The 21,676-nt window shown below is 40.7% G+C and overlaps 2 protein-coding genes across 2 annotated transcripts in view; both read right to left on the bottom strand.

The window, feature by feature from the left end:
* The window catches only part of LOC311302772 (uncharacterized protein), a 128,621-nt gene extending 127,872 nt beyond the window's left edge, over positions 1–749 (bottom strand). Inside the window, exon 1 of the mRNA XM_084428823.1 lies at positions 677–749. The gene's annotated coding sequence lies outside the window, so the exon portion shown is untranslated. The remainder of the gene's footprint in view (positions 1–676) is intronic.
* A 13,909-nt stretch (positions 750–14,658) lies between these two features.
* LOC311302747 (uncharacterized protein) overlaps positions 14,659–21,676 on the bottom strand; it is a 205,567-nt gene continuing 198,549 nt past the window's right edge. The window contains exon 2 of the mRNA XM_084428787.1: positions 14,659–17,034. Within this exon, the coding sequence (XP_084284913.1) occupies positions 15,647–17,034 (1,388 nt within the window). The 3' untranslated portion in view covers positions 14,659–15,646. The remainder of the gene's footprint in view (positions 17,035–21,676) is intronic.

Genomic DNA, 21,676 nt, shown 5'->3' with positions numbered 1-21,676 from the left:
CTGCTCTACTGAAGAAAATATTGTAATTTCTCACAATATGACATGGATAAAACATCAATAACACAAAAACAATCACTAATGACACTCATCTTCATCAACCACTACAGATAAATAATTACAGCAGCATAATATGTCCACATTAAGTTTGATCTTATGATATACATAAATCCCTATAAAGTAGCATTAAAAAAAAAAACATTTTATATGCGCAGAAACTGAAAATTATCATAAAACTTTTACAAATAAAGAGCACCACAAGCACTATTGTTCCAAGAGTAAAACGCGATTCATATTTATTAGTATTGCTTTAATGTCTCACGTGGCTCATCTTAGGCTCAATGTAAAGCATTTAGCAGTCTCTGTTCCAGTATGACACTTGAGATCGATTCACATTAATTCCCTTCACAGATCTTAAACTTTGACTTTTGACTTGACGAAACAATCACAGAAACGAACACAACATCGCTCAGGTCTGAATGAACTCCACATATTCTCCTCATGCTCGCTGCTGCTGCACTAAATGTTTATTTCAGAAGGAAGACGCCAGAAAAGACGCTCAAGTATCGCTGTGATCGATGAAAACAATACAGAAATGAGCCTGTCGCTTAATCAAACTGTATAAAGTGTGTGTGATGGTTGTGTAAATATGAGAAATACCGTGAACTGCTCTCCTCACCTCAGAAGACTCGACGCTGAAACTCTCAATGACGGAAGAGAGACGGCGCGAGCGAGCGGTGACGTCATCGGCCGCCAACTGTAGGAGAGGGGGTTCAGCAACAATTGTTTTTAAGAACTGGGAGCTAACTAAGCTTACAACTTAATCAAATAAGCATTACTAAAAGTATAAGTATACAAAGTCGTTTTAGTAATGCTTATTTGATTATAGCTGGAGATTTTAATGAAACCCCTGACGATGCACAAGATAGATTTCCTATAAGAACTACCTCTAATTCACATGATAATATTATTTTATGGTTGTGTGGAAATCTTTCAGTGGCAGATGCTTGGCGTTTCTTTAACTCTGGTTGTAGAGGCTTTACTTGGTCCAACAAATCTGGATCGCTTAAAGCTAGAATTGATCTTTTTCTCATTTCTCATGTCCATAATCATCAATTTGCCCCGTTTACTGACCACATGTTCATTTCTTTGAATCTTGCACAATACAGTAAGTAAATAGAACAAGGGGTTACTGGAAATTGAACAGTTGTCTTTTGGAAGACGCCAATTTTAATGATAGTGTAATTCAACTGGCTAATTCTATGTTTAGTAATACTGAAAGTGACCCTGGCTCTAGCTGGGAGTTTTTTTTTTAATTTAGAGTTAGAGACCTTGCTGTTAATAGAAGTAAGCAAATTAAAAGAGAATTTTTTTTTATGGATAAGTGGTATGATAGAGGTATTGTTTTTGTTTTGGATTTATTTAAAAATGATGGCAGTGTACTGGAATATGAGGAATTTATGACTTTGTATAATTTTCCTCTGCCTGCTAGAACTTTCAATTCTGTCATCAAAGCTTTGTCTCCAAGTAATGTGCATTTATTTAAAACAGACCTTTTCTTTAATGAGAGAAAAACAATTATGGCCAAACTTTTATTGGATGGAGTTAGCCTTATTGATAAAAAAAAATGTAATAGTAAACTTATAAAGCTATTGTTACATTACACAGTTTACACACCCCCTCGATGTAAATTTTTCTGGAATAATTTTTTTGACAGTATTCACTGGAAGAGGGCGTCGTTACTCCCAGAGAAATATTGTATGTCCAATAAAACTAGAGAGATACACTTTAAGATTCTTCATAATGTTTACACAACCAACTCACAAATTGCCTCTTCTGTTGATCTGTCTGACCTGTGTGTATTTTGCAAAGTTGAGGAAGAAACTTTGCTTCATTTATTCGACCACTGTAATCAGGTTAAGCCTCTTTGGGAGAGCTTGGGGTGTTATCTTTCTCACTTTATCAAATGTGATTTTAACTTTTCATTGAAGGATATATTTCTCTATTTTTCTGGGAGTGACTATGCTATTGATAGTGTTGTTCATTTCTTTGTGTTGCATTATACATTTTTTATTCACAAACACAAATTTCTCAAGACTTTGCCTAGATTTGATGTCTTTATTGCTGAGATTTCCCTTATTGTAAAATCTCTTAAACTCATTGATAACAGTAAGAACAACAAGTTTCTTAAGAACTATGTACGTTTTTTCTTACTTGTTGAGGAGTCAGTTATTGTTTTTCTTTTTATTTATTTTTTATTTTATTTATTTTTCTTTTTTTTGTTAATGTATTCAATGCAGTGCTGTCACTTCTTTGTAAAATAATTAATGATAATAAAAATAAATAAAAAAATAATAGGGTTCAGCAACAGTACCTGTCAATTTATTTTATTTATTTATTTGTTTATTTGACAGGGACATTGCACAACAAATGTGTTGCACAGATCAGAGATAGCTACAAGCTAATTTTCGTCTGTAGTCCCTGGGCAGAGGCAAAGTGACAGCAGGTTAATACAGTGGACAATGAGCATTCCCACTGATGAGTCCATTCACAATACAAAATACAGATAAAACACCTACAAAAGGATCATCTCAACAAACATGCAATTACAATACCTTTACAACTATTTACAGTTCCCTTTTAAATTTACCTTCTGACATTTTTAACAATACCCCAATTAACCAGTTTTGTGCTAATGATCACAAATCTGACCGTCTTTCAACCACTTCTTTAGGTTAAGTTTAAACTGTTGCAAGGTGCTACTCCCTCGCACAGTTAAAGGCAACAAGTTCCACATCCCTGCAGCTTTCACAGAGAAGCAATTCTGTCCAAAGGTAGAAGACCAATCAATCCAGACGTCAGCTGCCGCTAATAACCGGAAGTCGGAGGTGGATGCCCCTTTTAGCCAGGCAAATAAGTTATTATATCAATATAAAATTTTAGTACTTATTTAAATAAAATACTGCTATTAGTAATTATTTTATATTATATGATTAAAAAGTTTTATCCAATATAGGGAGCTAGAGTGCGACCAAATTTTGTAAGGGTGCGACAAATTTTTTTCCTAGGTCGCACCGGTGCACCTCCACGAACTAAGCGTTTGTTCTCCTCTGACGGAACTCACACTCATGGGAACTCACACTCTTCTCTCACGCTTAATGAGTGACGACGGATGACAGAATTAAACATTCAAAGTAGCCTGGTTACACTTAAAGGCAGGGTAGGTAGGATTTAAAAAAAAAAAAAAACATCCCAAATTTGTTTAAACTGTCTTTATATACCAATACATAATCAAAATTTAAGTACTCTGAAAAAGAGAGTATAAAAATCGAGTGTCTGTAGACCTCTCACGACTGTTGTAAACACAGCTCATTATTTCCATTCACTCCCACCCCCTCCCTTCTGAGCTCCTTCCAAAGCCACGCCCCCAAAACACATGAACGCGCGACGCCAAACGCTCAGGCTCAGCTGGAACAAGACGCATTTATTACCTGAGACGAGTGGAGAGGAACGAGCGCAGTGCATGCAGTGACATCATGTCAGAATCACATGTAATAAAATACCTAACTTTATCACTATGAATATAAACATAAGATTTCTTTTAGTACTCACTATCAAGCTAGCATATCGATAAAGTTTAAAATATATCCTACTTTGTTTGATTCGGTAACGAGCTATATTTATAAGGCAAAGCTAAAAACAGGTTGTATTGATACATGTTTTTCCATTACCATCAGTTACACTGTGATGAAGGTGAATTTCGTGTAAGATTCATAACATATACGGTGTTTTGCGAGTTTCCATGATGAAAACATTGTTGACTCTAATGAGGACTACACTCCAGAGACAAGTACCGCTTCGTCGGTTCAAGGACAGGTCCGGGGTCGAGGGCGAAGCAGAGGAGGTCGTTCAAGAGTGCAGCCAACCAGGGTCCGAGGAAGTAGTTTTTGCCTTGTTTGCCTTCGCTGACTGCATATGCAGGTGCTTTGAATTTTGAATGCTCTTTCTCTGCCATAATTTTACTCTTCGTAGGTTCCGCGCCTCCCTTGCACTCCTCAAATCAAACGGGTGTGCGCGCATATGGGCATATCTTGTAGCAACAGTGGTGGTAGCCATGGTTGCGAGGGTGAGTGACAGTCGCCCAAACCAATCAATTGTTTCGTCCCGAATGGAAATAATGAGCTGTGTTTATTGCAGATTAAAAGGTCTACAGTCACTCGATTTTTATACTCTCTTTTTCAGAGCGCTTACATTTTAATTATGTATTGGTATCAGAGATGCTCACAAGTCTCTGAGCTAGAGTCCAAGTCAAGTCTCAAGTCTCTGAGCTAGAGTCCAAGTCAAGTCTCAAGTCTTTGAGCTAGAGTCCAAGTCAAGTCTCAAGTCTCTGAGCTAGAGTCCAAGTCAAGTCTCAAGTCTTTGAGCTAGAGTCCAAGTCAAGTCTCAAGTCTCTTGTCGTTATAATAAGTGTTGCATCACGTACAGCGACCCATCCAGGCTGCTTAGAACACTGCATAGCTATATATAAGGAATTCAAAGCATGTAATATGTTATTATGACTCCTTTATTTATTAGCATACAGTATCAGCTTTGATTTTGGTATATAATCAGTCTAAACAGGCTATTGCAACATGACAAAAACTGAATTTTATTAGGTTTAGTGGCAACATGTTAGAATGTTAACATGGTACAATTTCTGGTAAGCTACGTTTTGTTATTATTGCTTGACACAAATTTCACGATTTCAATTAAATTAAATTCTTGTGATTTGATTAAATATTTGGATAAATATTAGGTACACAATATAGGTGTTAATTTTTCTCCAGAAAAAAAAAAATCTCACCTATTATGTAAACATAGCTACAGATCAGCTGGTAGTATTACTTAAGGTTAAAAAATAACTCAAATTAAATATAATGCGTTTTTTTTTTTAATTATAATAACAACTTTAGTAAAAGTAAAATAAAATACGTCAAGTAAAAATATAATAAATACGTAATATAGTAGCCTACACAAATTTAGCAAAATACTCTCTATAGCTCTTTTTTTCTAGCCAACTAACCTGCTATAGTCCATATTATGGTCATTAAATGGTTTTCCTGAGGTAAATGTTATGTGACATAATTGTTCTCCCCTTTCCGCGGATGAAAAACACTGATTGATCGATATGTATGAGGATTGAATATACATTTCGGTAAGTTGTACTGTATCTTTCAACAGTGTTCGTGTTTATTTACTATTAGCTAGTAGAAAGGGTCGGTTCACGTGCCGTTAGGGATCTGTCACGTCACATTTACAAGCGCCAAAACGGTATTTATTGTTTGAATTAAGACAGAATCTAAGAGCTGAGTAATGAAGTAAGTAACAACCTGAGTAAGTAACCTACTCTGTCTAGTCTGTCGGTCTCCGTGTCCTCTTTGCTTCGCGATTTTTTTTGTGCGTGAGAAAATGGATGTGTGGCGTGAGAGTGTGAAAAGTGTCAATCGCGTGAGTCTCACAGTGAATGCGTGACAGTTGGCAGCTCTGTTGAAGTTTTTAAACCCTAAGTTTACGATGAATGGCACAGCAGCCAGCGGCTGGTGCAGTTGACGTGTTGTCCTCTCATGTGTGGACGCGCGCAGCAGATAGTACTTCACGTGTTACAGGTTATAGGTAACGGAGGGTGGGGAATAACAGCGAGCTCATCAGACATTTCCAAAAAAGAAACATTGTTCACGAGTCCCGCAGCTCGAGTCCGAGTCGAGTCTGAAGTCTTTCGAGGATGAGTCTCAAGTCAAGTCTGAAGTCACTGTGTGTGCGACTTAAGTCGCACTCGAGTCCGAGTCTCAAACTGGAATCCCCATCTCTGATTGGTATATAAAGACAGTTTAAACAAATTTGAAAAAAAGTTTTTTATAAAAATCCTACCTACCCTACCTTTAAGGCCAAAGATTATAAAAATAATATATTGAGGTAAAACCATTAAAAACTATAGTCGCATTCTGTCTAGCGCAACTTCTTCCCTTCGCAGCATTACGCTGTTATTTCTCTAAAACTCAAACCTAACGACAGAATCTGCACGATTGGTGATTGTTGTAAAATGCAGTCTAGCTACTGTTGCTAACTTGCGGGACGTGTTAAATAATTAAAAGAGCTATTAAAAGCACAAAAATCTGCGCAAGAGATGCTGTTCGCAAGGCGGCACGCGCTCCAAAACTGACCAAGACAAGCAAATTATAGCCTACTTTGGGTTTCATGTGCGCGTCTAAACGATCGAATGTACACAAAAGTATGTCAAAATGACCGGCTCGGAGATTCACTAAAAACAGTTAATGTCTTAAATGGACGTAGTTATGGAAATAGTTGGGAGAATATGGTGCATCAGATCAGTAGCAGATCTGCACTCGGTCTTAAAGGGGCCGCAGTCTAATGAACATGTGGACGATTGCTCCAAATAAAAAAAGTATTTACCTACACCTTATTCTTGTTTAAAATCATTTACATAATATGAATGTATATAGAGCGTGATAAAAAGGTGACCTTGAAATTATGGCGTTAAAGGTGACGCGAGCCGAGGAAAAATTGCAATATAAATCAAGTAACGAAGATCATAGACATAGTACAAAAAAAAAAAAAACATTAAGCAAAAAAACATTAAGCTGCACTTGAAAATATGAATTTGTACTTGTATAAATATAATTTATGAATGAGTGTACATGTTTGTTAAATAATGAAATCTATACATACAGAGAGTAAATACATTTTTTTTTTAATAGGTGCGGATGACACGCAGCAAAATATAATATATAGCATATTATAAATATAATATATAAATTATGATTTTGTACGTGTATAAATATCATTTATGAATGAGTGTATATGTTTGTTAAATAATTAAATACATACAGAAAGAAATGCCTATGTAATCATGTTGTATTTATTAAATATATATTCTTGATACATATTAAATATACAACATTTAAACTTAAATAGGCTAATGAAAGTCCTGTCTAAAAGAAGAAGAAAAAAAATAACTTTGTCTCATCAATTACCTTTATTTAAAATCATATTTTGCTATCATTTAAGTTCAGTTTTACATTTTTAATACATTCTTGTCTTTGTTTAATGAAGCAGCTGTAACTGTTGAAACCAATATTATCCGTTTGCAGTCCCGGAGGCCGCATTTTCAGGACCCCAGTTCTAGGACGGCATTTCTAGGACCCTAGTTTTTTGTGACAGCGCCACCTTCCGAATAGGAGAACTGCAGTCCCAGGAACGCATTTCCAGGACCCTAGTTTTGGAGGACTGAAAAAAGTGCCACCAAGGCAGTATTTCCCATAAATATACATATAAGGCTAGATGTCTTAAGGCGGAGTTTCGAACGGCATCACACCAGCAGCCATCTTGTCACAGGGGAGCTTTCTGGCGAGCACTGTGGTATCTTAAGTAAGGTGAGTGATCAGCACGAACACAAATCCTCCTATCTCGCTGTAATCTTGACGGATTTACAAATGGTTTGGTTTCTTACAAACATTATTAACGTTGCTATAATTCTGGAGGCTTGAACATGTTTAAATACATATTATTATATTTATTGATAAGTATGCAGTGTCATAACTACATCTCTGACGTTTATAACAAAGCAACCCGTTTGAAAATCGGTAGAAAATTGAGCAAGTTAGTATTGTTAATGAACTATGGTCGTACTCAATTAGTAATGACAGAACTTGCGACCGTAGGTCTGTAATTGAATCTAAATCAGTCCATTCCATGAACAAAAATGTACCTGTACATTTTAAAAGTACACACTTAAATGTTTATAAAGGTATATGGCTCATAAATCTGTGACAAGTATTCGCTGAGTTTTGTTTCAGTTTATAGACGTGCTCAAGAAAAAAAAGTTCACCATGACGGAGAGGCAGAACGCACACCCTGTTTAGTTTCTTTATTTTACAAAAGCACAATGTTTTGATTTGATTGTAAGTGGACACATACAAAAGTAGAAATATCACAGATTCTTTTTTTATATTTCTTTTTTCTGTATGACCATAAATGACGGAGAAATTTAAGTTTATAGTGCTACAATGTGAAGAAAATCCAGCAAAACGCGCCGGCGCGTTTGCCGACCACAGAGGGTTAAGTGTTTCCTCACTAAGTACAGGAGAGGAGACATAGGATGTGCAGTAAGTTAATGATTTAAGGTGTACACATTGATGTGCTTTCAACCCACTTCTCCATGCCAACTCCATGTTCACCTGGCACTCACCTGGCAGAGGTGTAGTTGCCCCGTGAAAAGATTTGTGAACAGTATAAACTCCATACTCTGGATCTATGCATTCACTTGGAAGGTGTGAACATGCTGTAATGCCCTTATGTTTTCCTATGTGTTTCCTTTCTATGTGCCTTTTAAAATTGATTCTGTTCATGCTAAGCTGGCAGATGGGACAATTTTTACGCAGTACTTGCTTCACACGGACCCTTTGTATTTGCGTACGCTGGGTGGCTGGCACAGTGAAGGTTGTTGGAGCTGGGACGGGGGAAGTACTTGGAGCTGGGACGGTAGAAGTGCTTGAAGCTGGGACGGTAGACGTGCTTGGAGCTGGGACGTTGGAAGTACTTATAAGCCAGCAGCCATATCACCCTTTAGCCCAAGACTGGTTGCCCACTGAAGCTAAGCAGGGCTGAGCCTGGGTAGTATCTGGATGGGAGACCTCCTGGGAAAAACCAGGTTGCTGCTGGAAGAGGTGTTAGTGAGGCCAGTAGGGGGTGCTCACCCTGTGGTCTGTGTGGGTCCTAATGCCCCAGTATAGTGACGGGGACACTATACTGCCAAAAGAGCACTGTCCTTCGGATGAGATGTAAAACCAAGGTCCTGACTCTCTGTGGTCATTAAAAAACCCAGGATGTCCTTCGAAAAAGATTAGGGGTGTAATCCCGGCATCCTGGCCAAATTTGCCCCTTGGCCTCTGTCTATCATGGCCTCCTAATCACCCTTATATACTGATTGGCTTCATCGCTCTGTCTCCTCTCCACCAGTAAGCTGGTGTGTGGTGGGTGTTCTGGCGCAATATGGCTGCCGTCGCATCATCCAAGTGGATGCTGCACATTGGTGGTGGTTGAGGAGATTCCCCCTTCTATGTAAAGCGCTTTGAGGTCTCAGAAAAAGCGCTATATAAATGTAACAAATTATTATTATTAATTACTTGGAGCTGGGACGGTGGAAGTACTTGGAGCTGGGACGGTGGAAGTACTTGGAGCTGAGATGGTGGAAGTACTTAGTACTTGGAGCTGGGACGGTGGAAGTACTTGGAGCTGGGACGGTGGAAGTACTTGGAGCTGGGACGGTGGAAGTACTTGGAGCTGAGATGGTGGAAGTACTTAGTACTTGGAGCTGGGACGGTGGAAGTACTTGGAGCTGGGACGGTGGAAGTACTTGGAGCTGGGACGGTGGAAGTACTTGGAGCTGGGATGGTGGAAGTACTTGGAGCTGGGAAGGTGGAAGTACTTGGAGCTGGAATGGTGGAAGTGCTTGGAGCTGGGACAGTGGGAGTACTTGGAGCTGGGACGGTGGAAGTACTTGGAGCTGGGAAGGTGGAACACAGTGGTGTTTTTAATCAATCACCAAGGGGGCACGAGGTCTCTACCTTGCCTTCGACTTTCACGAGTGCTGCTTTTGTGGGCAAACCAGCACTTCCTGTTGATCAGAGTGGCACACATTCCCGGTCACTGCAACAGTGTGGCAGACTCACTCTCACGATCGGGTTCGAAGTCAGAGGACTGGTGTCTGCACAAGGCGGTAGTTCAGTCAGTTTGGGGACTTTATGGGACCGCAGCAGTCAACCTCTTTGCCAGCAGAAAGACAAAACATTGTCCGCTGTGGTTCGTGGAACAGGAGGAGCAGGGATCACTAGGCCAGGATGTCCTGGCCCACGACTGGCCAGACCTCCTCCTCTATGCTTTCCCTCCAATTTCAAGATTTTTCAAGATCCAAATAGCTTTATTGGCATGGTGAAAGAAATCTTTACATTGCCAAAGCATTCATAACACTATACAAAAAAAAAAAAAAATAATAATAATAATAATAATAATAATACAAAGAAAATAGAAATTACATGAAAATAAACATAGCAATAAAAATGTCAAATTTTCTAATATTTATACAGTTGGTAGCTCTGTCCTGCTGGAGGCTCTTTTGTCGTGACAGGACCTCACGTACCGGGCAGCCAGGGTTGAGCTCGCTGGGCTTTCTCCAAGCAGGAGTGGGAGTTTGTCCATATTTGATTTCTGATGAAAGTCTTTCTGGTGGGTTGTGCAAAGGGGATAGAAAGTGTCCCTAATGTTTGTATAATTGGGGCAGGAAGTAAAGTGTAGCTCTGTTTCCACTTGACTCTCTGAGCAGTGAGGGCACAGTCGCTCTTCCCTCGGCAGCCAGCTCTGTCTGTGTCTGCCTGTCTCTATGCTCAAACTGTGTTCACTGAGTCTGTACATGCTCAGGACTCTCCTCAGTTTAGGGTCGCTCACTCTACTCAGGTATCCTGCCAATTCATATCTTCTGTTTAGGGCCAAATAGCATTCCAATTTACTCTGTTTGTTTGTTGCGTCTGACCAGTGTTTGAGGTATTTTTCTTTTTGTGTTTTAATTATTTGGTTTGGTCTGGCTATGTTTTTATTGTCAGTTTGTGACGTCAGCTCTAAGACCAGTTGGCCGAGGGCGTTTCTCTCTGGCTTCAGCTCTTGGTGGGTCAGGGCTTTGTGATGGAGGGTCTGTTCATTGCTATTTTTTAAGTGGGCATGGAATTTAATGGCTCTTTTTTGAATGGTTATCACAAGGGGGTATAATCCTAATTCTGCTCTACAGACATTGTTTGGGGTTTTGCGCTGAACTCGTAGCAAGATTTTGCACAGCTCGGTCTGCAGAGTCTCTATTCGGTGTTTGTCCCATTTAGTGAACTCTTGGTCTGTGAGTGGACCCCAGACTTCACACCCGTACAGCGCGATGGGCTCGATTACTGTTTTGATTATTTTTAGCCAGATTCTGATTGGGATGTCAATTTGGATATTTCTCTTAATAGCGTAAATAGCTCTCCGTGCCTTGTCTCTCAAGTCGTTTACAGCTTTTTTTAAATTTCCTGTGTTGTTAATATTTATGCCAAGGTAAGTGTAGTCCTGCGTGTGTTCGAGGAGCATGTTGTACAATGTAAAACTATGATGTTGGTCTTGACGGCTGGGTCTTTTTTGGAAAATCATTATTTTTGTCTTTTTGGGGTTAACTGACAGGGCCCATGACTGACAGAAGTTGTGCAGGAGGTCTAGATGCTGCTGTAGACCCTCTCTAGTGGGAGACAGCAGCACCAGATCATCAGCAAACAGAGGGCACTTGACTTCAGTGTCCAGTAGAGTAAGGCCAGGTGCTGCAGACTGACCCAGAGCTCTCGCTAGCTCATTTATGTAGATATTGAACAGCGTGGGACTTAAGCTGCAGCCCTGTCTCACTCCACGACTCTGAGGGAGGAATTCTATGTGTTTGTTACCAATTTTAACTGCAAATTTGTTGTTTGTGTACATTGATTTGATGATGTCATATGTTTTTCCTCCGATGCCGCACTGGATTAAAGCAGCACTCAGTAGCTTCGGGATTTCTACGCTGTATTCTAGCTTTTTGCTCGAAGGTTTCTCTCTAGAGCTCCCCCCACAGCTTCGGAATAGATATTTGACAACACTGTTGTAAAAACTCGTTGGTGATTCTCAGACACCAGAGGCTAGTAGATCAACGACATCAAAGCAGATGGGACATTCTTTAAAACATCTTCTTCATTCAGGTTCGGACAGCGTGAGGGAGTGCAATAATGACAGCATTTTAGCAGATTTCTTTTGGCCGTAAAGCAGTTGTTTACATCGCGAGACCTGATATCACGCGATACTTCCTGACGCGGCGGCCGGTGGCCCGCCGCCCCAAAGTTGCAAGTGCATATTTTCCGCTCACGGGCACCAGGGGGGTGCGAAATGACCACCATTCAACCCGAAATAAGTATTATAACCATTCCAGTGACTCCGAAGCTGTTCAGTTAAGGTAAAAAAGTTACTTAGTTCACCTTTTTTGAAGTCAACAAAGCATGAGAAAATTTTACTTTTGTTTTGGTTGATTTGCTTGTCAATTAAGGTATGGAGAGTGTATATATGGTCTGATGTGCGATATTTAGGTTGGAAGCCAATTTCACATTTGCTCAGGACATTTCTGTCTCTGAGGAAATGTGCTAGTCTGCCGTTTAGGATGTTGCAGAAGAGTTTGCCTAGGTTGCTGTTTACACATATACCACGGTAATTATTAGGGTCAAATCTGTCTCTGTTTTTATGGATTGGGGTAATAAGACCTTTGTTCCAGATGTTGGGGAATATACATAAACTCAGGATGATATTGAAGAGCTTGAGAATGGCTAATTTGAATTTGTGGTCTGTGTATTTAATCATTTTATTTAGGATGCCATCGACACCACAGGCTTTTTGCAATTTCAGGGTTTGTATCTTGTCTAATAGTTCAGCTAGTGTCATTGGAGAGTCTAAGGGGTTCTGGTAGTCTTTGATGGTTGATTCTAAAACCCTTAGTTTGTCATACAGGGCATTTTGTTCCTGATTTTTGTTTATATCACTACAGAGGTTGGAGAAGTGGTTTGTCCAAACATCTCCATTCTGGACAGCTAGTTCTTGATGGTAAGTTTTGTTTAGTGTGTTCCAATGTTTCCAGAAGTGGTCGGATTCTAAGGATTCTTCAATTTCCCTGAGCTGACTTTTGGAATTTGGAATTTCCAATTCCACTTCTCTGGCCTGTGCTGAGGCGTGTGCAGGTGAGACAACACAGGCTTATTCTAGTGGCACCCTGCTGGTCAGCGAGACCATGGTTCAGTCTGCTGTTGGCCCTTACGTAAATGGAAGATCTTTGTTTCATGGTGTACAGATCGGTCTGTTAACCCAGTCACTTGCTCCATCAGTTCAGTGTTGGAATTCTTACAACATTTATTGGACACTGGGCGCTCCCCAGCGACTCTAAGGGTATTCGTGGCGGATTTGTCAGCACATCGGAACCCCTTTGGGGGGGATGTCGTAAAAATTGGTGGTGGCTTTCCTTAAGGGAGCAGTACATCTTAATCCACCGGCACGGATAATGCATACCCAGTGGGATGCATTATGAACCACTTGAACAAGCTGATATTAGTAGTCTTTCGATGAAGACTGCTTTTCTCTTGACTATAACGTCAACCAGAAGAGTAGGTGAGCTTCATGCCCACTCGGTGAGTCCACAGTGTCTCAGATGTGGGCCTCAGATGAGTACAATCAGGTTACACTCTGGCTGAATCCAGCTTTCCGACCTAAAGTGTTGTCTGATCGCTTTGTGAACCAACCCATTCAGCTTGCGACGTTTAATCAAGAGGCTTCCCAGACAACTGTGTGTCCAGTGAGAGCATTGCGACAGTATGTGTTGAAGACTACTTCATGACATACCACTGATCAGCTGTTTGTCTGTTTTAATGCCTGTAAGAGAGGCTCACCCTAGTCAAAGCAAAGGTTGTCTCATTGGGTGGTGGATACCATTGTACAGGTATATGATTCGGCTGGTCAGACAGTTACAGCATCTATTAAATGCCATTCAACCCAGTCAGTGGCTACTTCTTGGGCAGCACCACGTGGGATGCCCCTTTCTGAAATATGTGCTTCTACATGGACGTCACCTTGCACGTTCACAAGATTCTACAGGATCAATGTGGCCCCTATTCCTTTGGTCAGTTCTGCTGTGTTAGCGGACAGTATCAAGGTGAGTGGCCCTCGTGACTTGGTTGTATTCGTCTTCCACTCTGTTCGGCTGTCTCTGGCGGTCTGTAACAATGAAATAGAACGCTGGTTACTGATGTAACCTTGGTTCTATGAATATGAACTGCAGAGAACGACCGTGACTTGAACGGAGTGGATATAGCTTCCGACACGTCATCGGTCAGGGTCACAGGTTACAAATCAATGCGAGATTTTCGATATGGCTCGCAAGACGCGACTCCTTCCACTATGTTCGACCATCTCTGGTGGTCTTCCACTATTCATAGAACCAAGGTTACACCAGTAACCGGCATTCTGTGAACTCAGGGGTCCTGAGCTGCAGTAGGCAACCAGTTACTTATAGTGCAGCGTTTTGCATGGCGTCCCGACTGCGTATAGCTACACAATACGAAGTGACCGTTCGAAAGAGAACTACTCGGTTACTATCGTAACCTCAGTTCCCTGAGAGTAGGGAACGAGTATTGCGTAGCCGGCTGCACTATAGTAACCTGGCGAGTTCTCGCTTCAGTCGTTTAAACCTGCTAAAATGGCTTTTATTCGGGGACTAATATGGGCTGATAAAGACAATTAGGAAAAATAAACTACTGACACTGAAATGGATTCATATTAACCTTAATTAACCATATTAAAAGCTTACTTTTCTAGTTGATCACTTAAAGATGTGACATTGCGATCTATATCCAGTGTTAGTTCAGTGTAATTGCCACGTGCTGAGCAACAAAATCTCTTCTGTGTAAGTTAGTCACAGTCAAATCACTCCATCTCCACCAGTGTTGCCAGATTGGAAATGTCCGAGCATTGTACCAGAAGCTCAAAATGATCATATTTGGAAGAAAATTATCGTACACAAGTCAAACGTACAGAATACAGCTATTTATTGACCAACAACTTTTTGACACGACATGAAAATGACTTTTTTGCTAAAATATCAACCGCGGCTTGGAAAAAAACTGGCCTAAGCGCCGCGGAAAGAACTCTTTACTTTTTTTTTTACTTTTTTATTCTTCTTGCAAAACATAAAGAGATGACATGTTAATGATACACCACTTTGTATACAATATACAAAAAGAACATTAACTTTAACATTAACTTGTGCTCATGAGAGAGTGATTCTCCACGATGATTGGCCGAGAAGAAATAACGTGAGATGAGATGAAATGGTAAATAAAAATGGTAAATGGTAAATGGACTGCATTTATATAGCGCTTTCATAGACCTATGGCCACCAAAGCGCTTTACATAGCCTCACATTCACCCATTCACTCACTCATTCATACACCGACGGCGGTGTCAGCCATGCAAGGCGCCAGCCAGCTCGTCAGGAGCAGCTGGGGTTAGGTGTCTTGCTCATGGACACCTCGACACTTGGTCAGGTGGAACCGGGGATTGAACCACCAACCTTTCGGTTTGTAGACAACCTACATGAACCACTGGGCCACTGCCGCCCCGCCATGCAGCCGAAAGACATGCGTATCTCCACGTTCAGGTTCTTCTCACGGCAGATGTAGAATCCACAGCTAGATCAATGAGTATAGAAGCCCTATGATTACAACCACCATCATTTGAAGTGTCACACAATTCTGAAATTATCGTACATTATGGGATTTTTTTCATTATTGATCGTAAATCGAACAGAGGTCAAAATTATCATACAAATACGATAATTATAGTACGTCTGGCAACACTGATCTCCACTTATAGCTGGTCTGTGGTAATAGTTTTAATACCCGTGAGTCTCGGGCTGTTTTGTCTTCTTCTGTTGATTATCATCATACTGCGGTATTTCATGATCACAGCAGAGAGAGACGAGATGTAGAGTTACAGGAACACAGCTGAAGAGTTTTGATCAAACTAAATACTGCATATGTGGTTTCTCCACTGCATGGATCTTCATGTGTCGCTTCAGATGACTTTTAATAGAGAAACTCTTCCCACACTGATCACACGTGTGCGGCTTCTCTCCAGTGTGGATCATCTCATGTGTTTTCAAAGATGATGAGTGACTGAATCTCTTGTCACAGTGTGAACACTTGTAAGGTTTTTCTCCAGTGTGAATTCTCTGGTGCCGTTTTAAATCTATCCGTCTATTAAAAGTCTTCTCACACTCAAAGCACATGTACTCTCTCACACCAGTGTGTATTTTCTCATGTCTATGTAAATATGGCAGAAGTGAAAAACTCTTTCCACACACAGAACATGAATGTGGCTTCTCCTTCATATGAACTCTCAGGTGTGTCTTCAGGTTTAATGTCCTAAGAAATGTTTTGCTGCACTGATCACATGTGAACGGCTTTTCTCCAGTATGAACTCTCCTATGCACATCAAGATTAGATTTGTGTGTGAAACTCTTCCCGCACTGATCACATGTGAACGGCTTCTCTCCAGTGTGAACTCTCATGTGAATCTGAAGACTTTGTTTGTATGGGAATCTCTTTCCACACTGATCACATGTGTGTGGTTTCTCTCCAGTGTGAACTCTCATGTGAATCTGAAGACTTTGTTTGTATGGGAATCTCTTTCCACACTGATCACATGTGTGTGGTTTCTCTCCAGTGTGGATTTTCATGTGCTGTCTAAGATTTGGTTTTTGTGTGAAACTCTTCCCGCATTGATCACATGTGAACAGCTTCTCTCCAGTGTGAACTCTCATGTGAATGTCAAGACTACATTTGCTTGTGAAACTCTTCCCACACTGAGTGCAGGTGAAAGATTTCTTGGCTCTTCTTTTCTTTAAAAATGTCTTTTTAGTCTTTGAGCGACTCAAAGGTTTTTCTCCAGGTTTGACATGATGTTCCTCCTCCACTTCACTCAGTTCTTCACTCTCCTCCTCCACTTCACTCAGTTCTTCACTCTCCTCCTTCACTTCACTCAGTTCTTCACTCTCCTCCTTCACTTCACTCAGTTCTTCTCTCTCCTCCTCCACTTCACTCAGTTCTTCACTCTCCTCCTCCACTTCACTCAGTTCTTCACTCTCCTCCTTCACTTCACTCAGTTCTTCTCTCTCCTCCTTCACTTCACTCAGTTCTTCTCTCTCCTCCTCCACTTCACTCAGTTCTTCACTCTCCTCCTTCACTTCACTCAGTTCTTCACTCTCCTCCTTCACTTCACTCAGTTCTTCTCTCTCCTCCTTCACTTCACTCAGTTCTTCACTCTCCTCCTTCACTTCACTCAGTTCTTCACTCTCCTCCTCCACTTCACTCAGTTCTTCACTCTCCTCACTCTCTTCCATCAGGTCTGAAATGAAAGAAAAAAGTTTGATTGCATTTTCTAAGGATGCACTGAATGTTCGGCCACCGAAATTATTTGGCTGAAAATATCAACAACAGCACTTTCAGTGTTCGGTCGAATAAGTGAAAAGACAAATTGTATTTTAATAAATTTTAGGCTTTTCCAAAACCCTAATTTTTAATAAAAATTTGTAGGGTTTTTGTAGAATAAATTTTACCAAACAATGACGCTTTTGATGACGCGATCAAATGGCAACCAGCATAGAGTGAATTATGAATCCAGCAAACATGTCGTTTTAGAATCTCAGAGAAAGACGCAAAAATGGCCGTTTGCAGACACTGTTCTGCTGAACTGTTGAAGGGTGCAACTGCAAAATGGCTACAAAGGCTACAGCACTATTTAGTGAAATTCAAGTCAACGCAAAGATCAAGTCAGAGATGTGTGTGTTTAACAAGGATCTTCAAAAAGAGTATCAAGTTATAAATTATGCATAGTAAGTTGTGAAAAATAACTCTAATGTTGTATCGGGCTGAAGGACGCCCACCAGAAGCGACAGCGCGCAATCCCGAATTCACTTTTCTTTGTGCCTGAATGGTGAAATACTGACACACAGGTGTCAGTCAAACTGCCCATCATGTGGAGTATCTCACGTAAATACAGTCGGTTATGGTTTAACCACTCGGTGAAAACCGTATATGTGTCAGTTAGTCAGTATACTGTATTACCGGTAGATCCAAGCATTTGGTCTTAAAATTACAGCAGCCTTAAATACCTGTTTGTGTCATATTCATGTTAATCAAACAACAACAGATGCACTTTTTTGTTGTAAGCATACAAACGTTACATTCCGTCAGCAGTTAGTTATAGGCCTAATATAAGCGAAAAACCCCGTTCGGTATTCGGCCATCGGCCAAGTCTTTCATTATTTTCGGCTTCGACAAAAATGTTTCATTTCGGTGCATCCCTAGCATTTTCAGCAAATCAAACAATTCAAAGAGAGAAATATGAAGTGAAAGGTCATAAAAGTGAGCCCTGATGTAATCACTTTTTACATTTTGTATTTTTGCCTGTTTATAAATTAATTATACGTCCCAATTACTAATGACTTACTTCTAGCTTCTGACCAAGGCTATATCTCTATATTAGTTTTACTTGATCTTTGTGCTGCGTTCGACACTATAGATCATAAAATACTCTTAGATCGATTACAAAACTACACTGGGTATTCAATGACAGGCATTACGGTGGTTTAGATCGTATCTATCAGGCCGTTACCATTTTGTGTACTTAAATGAGGAAGAATCTAAAATAATGTCAGTAAATTATGGAGTGCCTCAAGGCTCTGTGTTCGGCCCCCTGCTATTTTCAATATATATGCTGCCACTTGGTAATATTATTAAGAAAACATGGAATTAATTTTCCACTGTTATGCCGATGACACTCAGTTATATATTTCATCACGACCAGAAAAATTCTCTAAATTGTATAACTTAACTGAATGTGTTAAAGATATAAAATATTGGATGACCTGTAATTTTATTCTATGAATTCAGCTAAGACAGAGGTATTACTTATTGGACCAAAAACCTGTACACAGTATTTCGTAGAATACAATTAGCATTTGGAAGGATGTCCTGTAACTCCATCCTCTACAGTTAAAGACCTGGGCTGCGTTTCCAGATAACGATGGATCTTAGCACTTACGAGGATTTTCTACGAGCGACTTTACGAACGTTCGTGTTCATTTCACGTGCGTTTCACAAAAATGCACTTAGATTAGATTAGATTAGATTAGATTCAACTTTATTGTCATTACACAAGTACAGGTACAAGGGCAACGAAATGCAATTTAGGACCGACCTGAAGTTAGTAAGAATACAGCATAACATGAGGAGAGTTGAGGAGAAAAAAAGGCAACCCCCAGACTATGCTCCAATAGGGAGTACAGTTTGGGGACAGTAAAAACACCTCAGCACATTTGCACATAATCAGTACACAACATGAACACACAAGACTTGCAACATGGGAGGGGAGAGGGGGTTGGAGGTAACCCAGCACAGGCAAGCAGCCATCCGGTCCTGCAGCTATTTCGGCGCTGGTCACAGACCCGCCTGTCAGACTGGTGGTACAAAGCGTCGAAGGCGTGGGATGGGGGCTGGGGGTTGGTGATTGCATATCTGTATCTATGTAAGAGTTTCTGTATGTGTGGGCCGGAAGAGTCGCTACGCCTGGCATCCCAATCTAGGTGCCTCAGTCCGCAGGATGTCATAGCGAAACACAGCAGTTGCCATGGAGACAACCTTGATCAGGTCCCAGACAGAGTCAACAATCAGCAGGTGTCAGTGTGGAGTCGGGGAAGGAACGCAAGAGCGTCTCTTTGCAGTGCTCTCTCCAGAGGGAGTTGTTGTTCCAGCAGCGGCCTCGGCCAAGGCCAGTGCTGATAGAGGGGGGCCGAAAGCAGATAAGATTGTGGTTGTTTGGTCTTGGGACGAGTAGCCGCATTCCAATTTACACAGCTCCTGGTCCGTTTGGGTCTCCGAAACGATCCATTTGCCTTTGCAAAGCTGTGAGCTTCTCCATGATGTTATCCATATTGTGGTTCATAGTCACAGTCTGAGTGCCAACAGCTCTGCCCACTGCTTCAATCATGACGGGCAGCCTTGTGGGGCTTTGGACAGCTGTCACCGTCTTCTTAATTCCTCGATAAACCAGGGCAATGCCTAATCCAAACAGCAGAAAACCTGTTATCATGGTTCCGAATAGGTAGATATCTTCAACGTCCTCCACGGAAAGAGCCGCCAGACACACGACCCGCCACTTCTCCCACGCGTCCATCGTGTAGCCAGCTGCGAACGTTCCGGCAGGGCAGTCAGGTTCCCCCGAACCCAAGCTTCTCGTCGAGAAGATGGTGTCAATTGCGTTGAGAGACCAGTTGATCAAATCCATAATTTCTTAGTTTGGAGAGCAGTGCGGAGAGAGTCTCTCAAAGTACAAGACAGTAGACGAGATGAGAGGAGCAAAGCAGGGAAGATAAGGGAGAGGAGGGTAGGAAAATGCGACCGCCTTCGTTGAGAGCCAAAGCAAGATATTGCTAGAAAACTGACTGCAACAAGGGGCATAAAAAGATCAGGGAAGGAGGTCAGGAAGAAGTGGCAGGACTTGCTAAAAGGCAAATGGGCACTGCAGAGGACAACATTTAATAAAACAGGTGGTGGGCCCAATGAGTCCTCCCTTTTCACAGCAGAGGAAGAAAAGGCCTTGTCATTTATTTATTTATTTATTTATGAACATTTATTAGAGGATAAACCCCATGAGATGAAACATCTCGTTTTCATGGGGGTCCTCATTTGGCACAAGTGCTTCAGATGGCATTTGTGGTGGTATTGAATTCCATGGAGGAGTAGGGGTAACTCAACCTGAGCCTGAGTCAGGTCCTTCATGCTCAGAGGAACAATACGTTTCATCTGCCATCTCCAAGCACATCTCCTAGTCCTCCAAACAACCCTCCCAGGCCTCAGCCTCCATCTTCTGTTGTCCAGACTGCAGCCACACACCTCAGCAGTTTGAGAATCTTTGTAGTTGTAGTCAGGACATATGAGAGTGTCCTTATAGGGAGGAATAAGATGAAGAGGTGGTGGAGGAGGTCAAATATGGCATGATGGGGCCACATGATGGCCAACCAAGAAATGCTCAATACATGGTACAAGTCATTGACAGATTTTTTTTAGTTCAACCCTATTTTTCCCAGCCTTTGAAGCATGTCATCTTTTATAAAAAAAAATTGTTCATTCATTTAATTGAGATTAAAATGATTGGATTAAATTATTTATATTTTTTTGTTTTTGTTTTCTGCCCTTTTTAATTATTTAATTTAGAAATTCATTTAAACAAAAAACGAGTAATAAAGTGTACAATAACCTTAAAGTACAATCAAAACCTTATAATTACATTTCTTCTTCTACACGTCTTCTTACGAGGCACTTAGGGATTTACGATTACTCCAGAGCACTCGTAGATCTACGATGATTTTTAAGTGCTACTTAAGTTACGATGCTTTTGGGAAACAGACCGTAATTATTAAGATCAGTCGTACGATCGTTTTTACGATCTACTTAGGCTTACGATGCTTTTGGGAAACACAGCCCTGGGCGTTATATTAGACAGCAACTTATCTTTCCACCTCAGAAACATCTCTAAACTCTGGAATATGCTTCTGTTCCTGATGCAGAAAAGTTAGTTCATGCTTTCATGACCTCTAGACTAGATTACTGTAATGGAGTAAATATGCATTTCCTTTATGTACAGTAGAGGGTGCCGCTCAAACAAACCTTTCATTAACGTGAAATGAACACGCACGTTCGTAAAGTCGCTCGTAGAAAATCCTCGTAAGTGCTAAGATCCATCATTATCTGGAAACGCAGCCCAGGTCTTTAACTGTAGAGAATGGAGTTACAGGACATCCTTCCAAATGCTAATTGTATTCTACTAGATTCTGTGTACAGGTTTTTGGTCCAATAAGTAATACCTCTGTCTTAGCTGAATTCATAGAATCAAATTACAGGTCATCCAATATTTTATATCTTTAACACATTCAGTTAAGTTATACAATTTAGAGAATTTTTCTGGTCGTGATGAAATATATAACTGA

Source organism: Rutilus rutilus (genome assembly GCF_951802725.1).
Source record: "Rutilus rutilus genome assembly, chromosome: 1".
Taxonomy (NCBI): domain Eukaryota; kingdom Metazoa; phylum Chordata; class Actinopteri; order Cypriniformes; family Leuciscidae; genus Rutilus; species Rutilus rutilus.
This window is presented reverse-complemented; position numbering and strand designations above follow the sequence as displayed.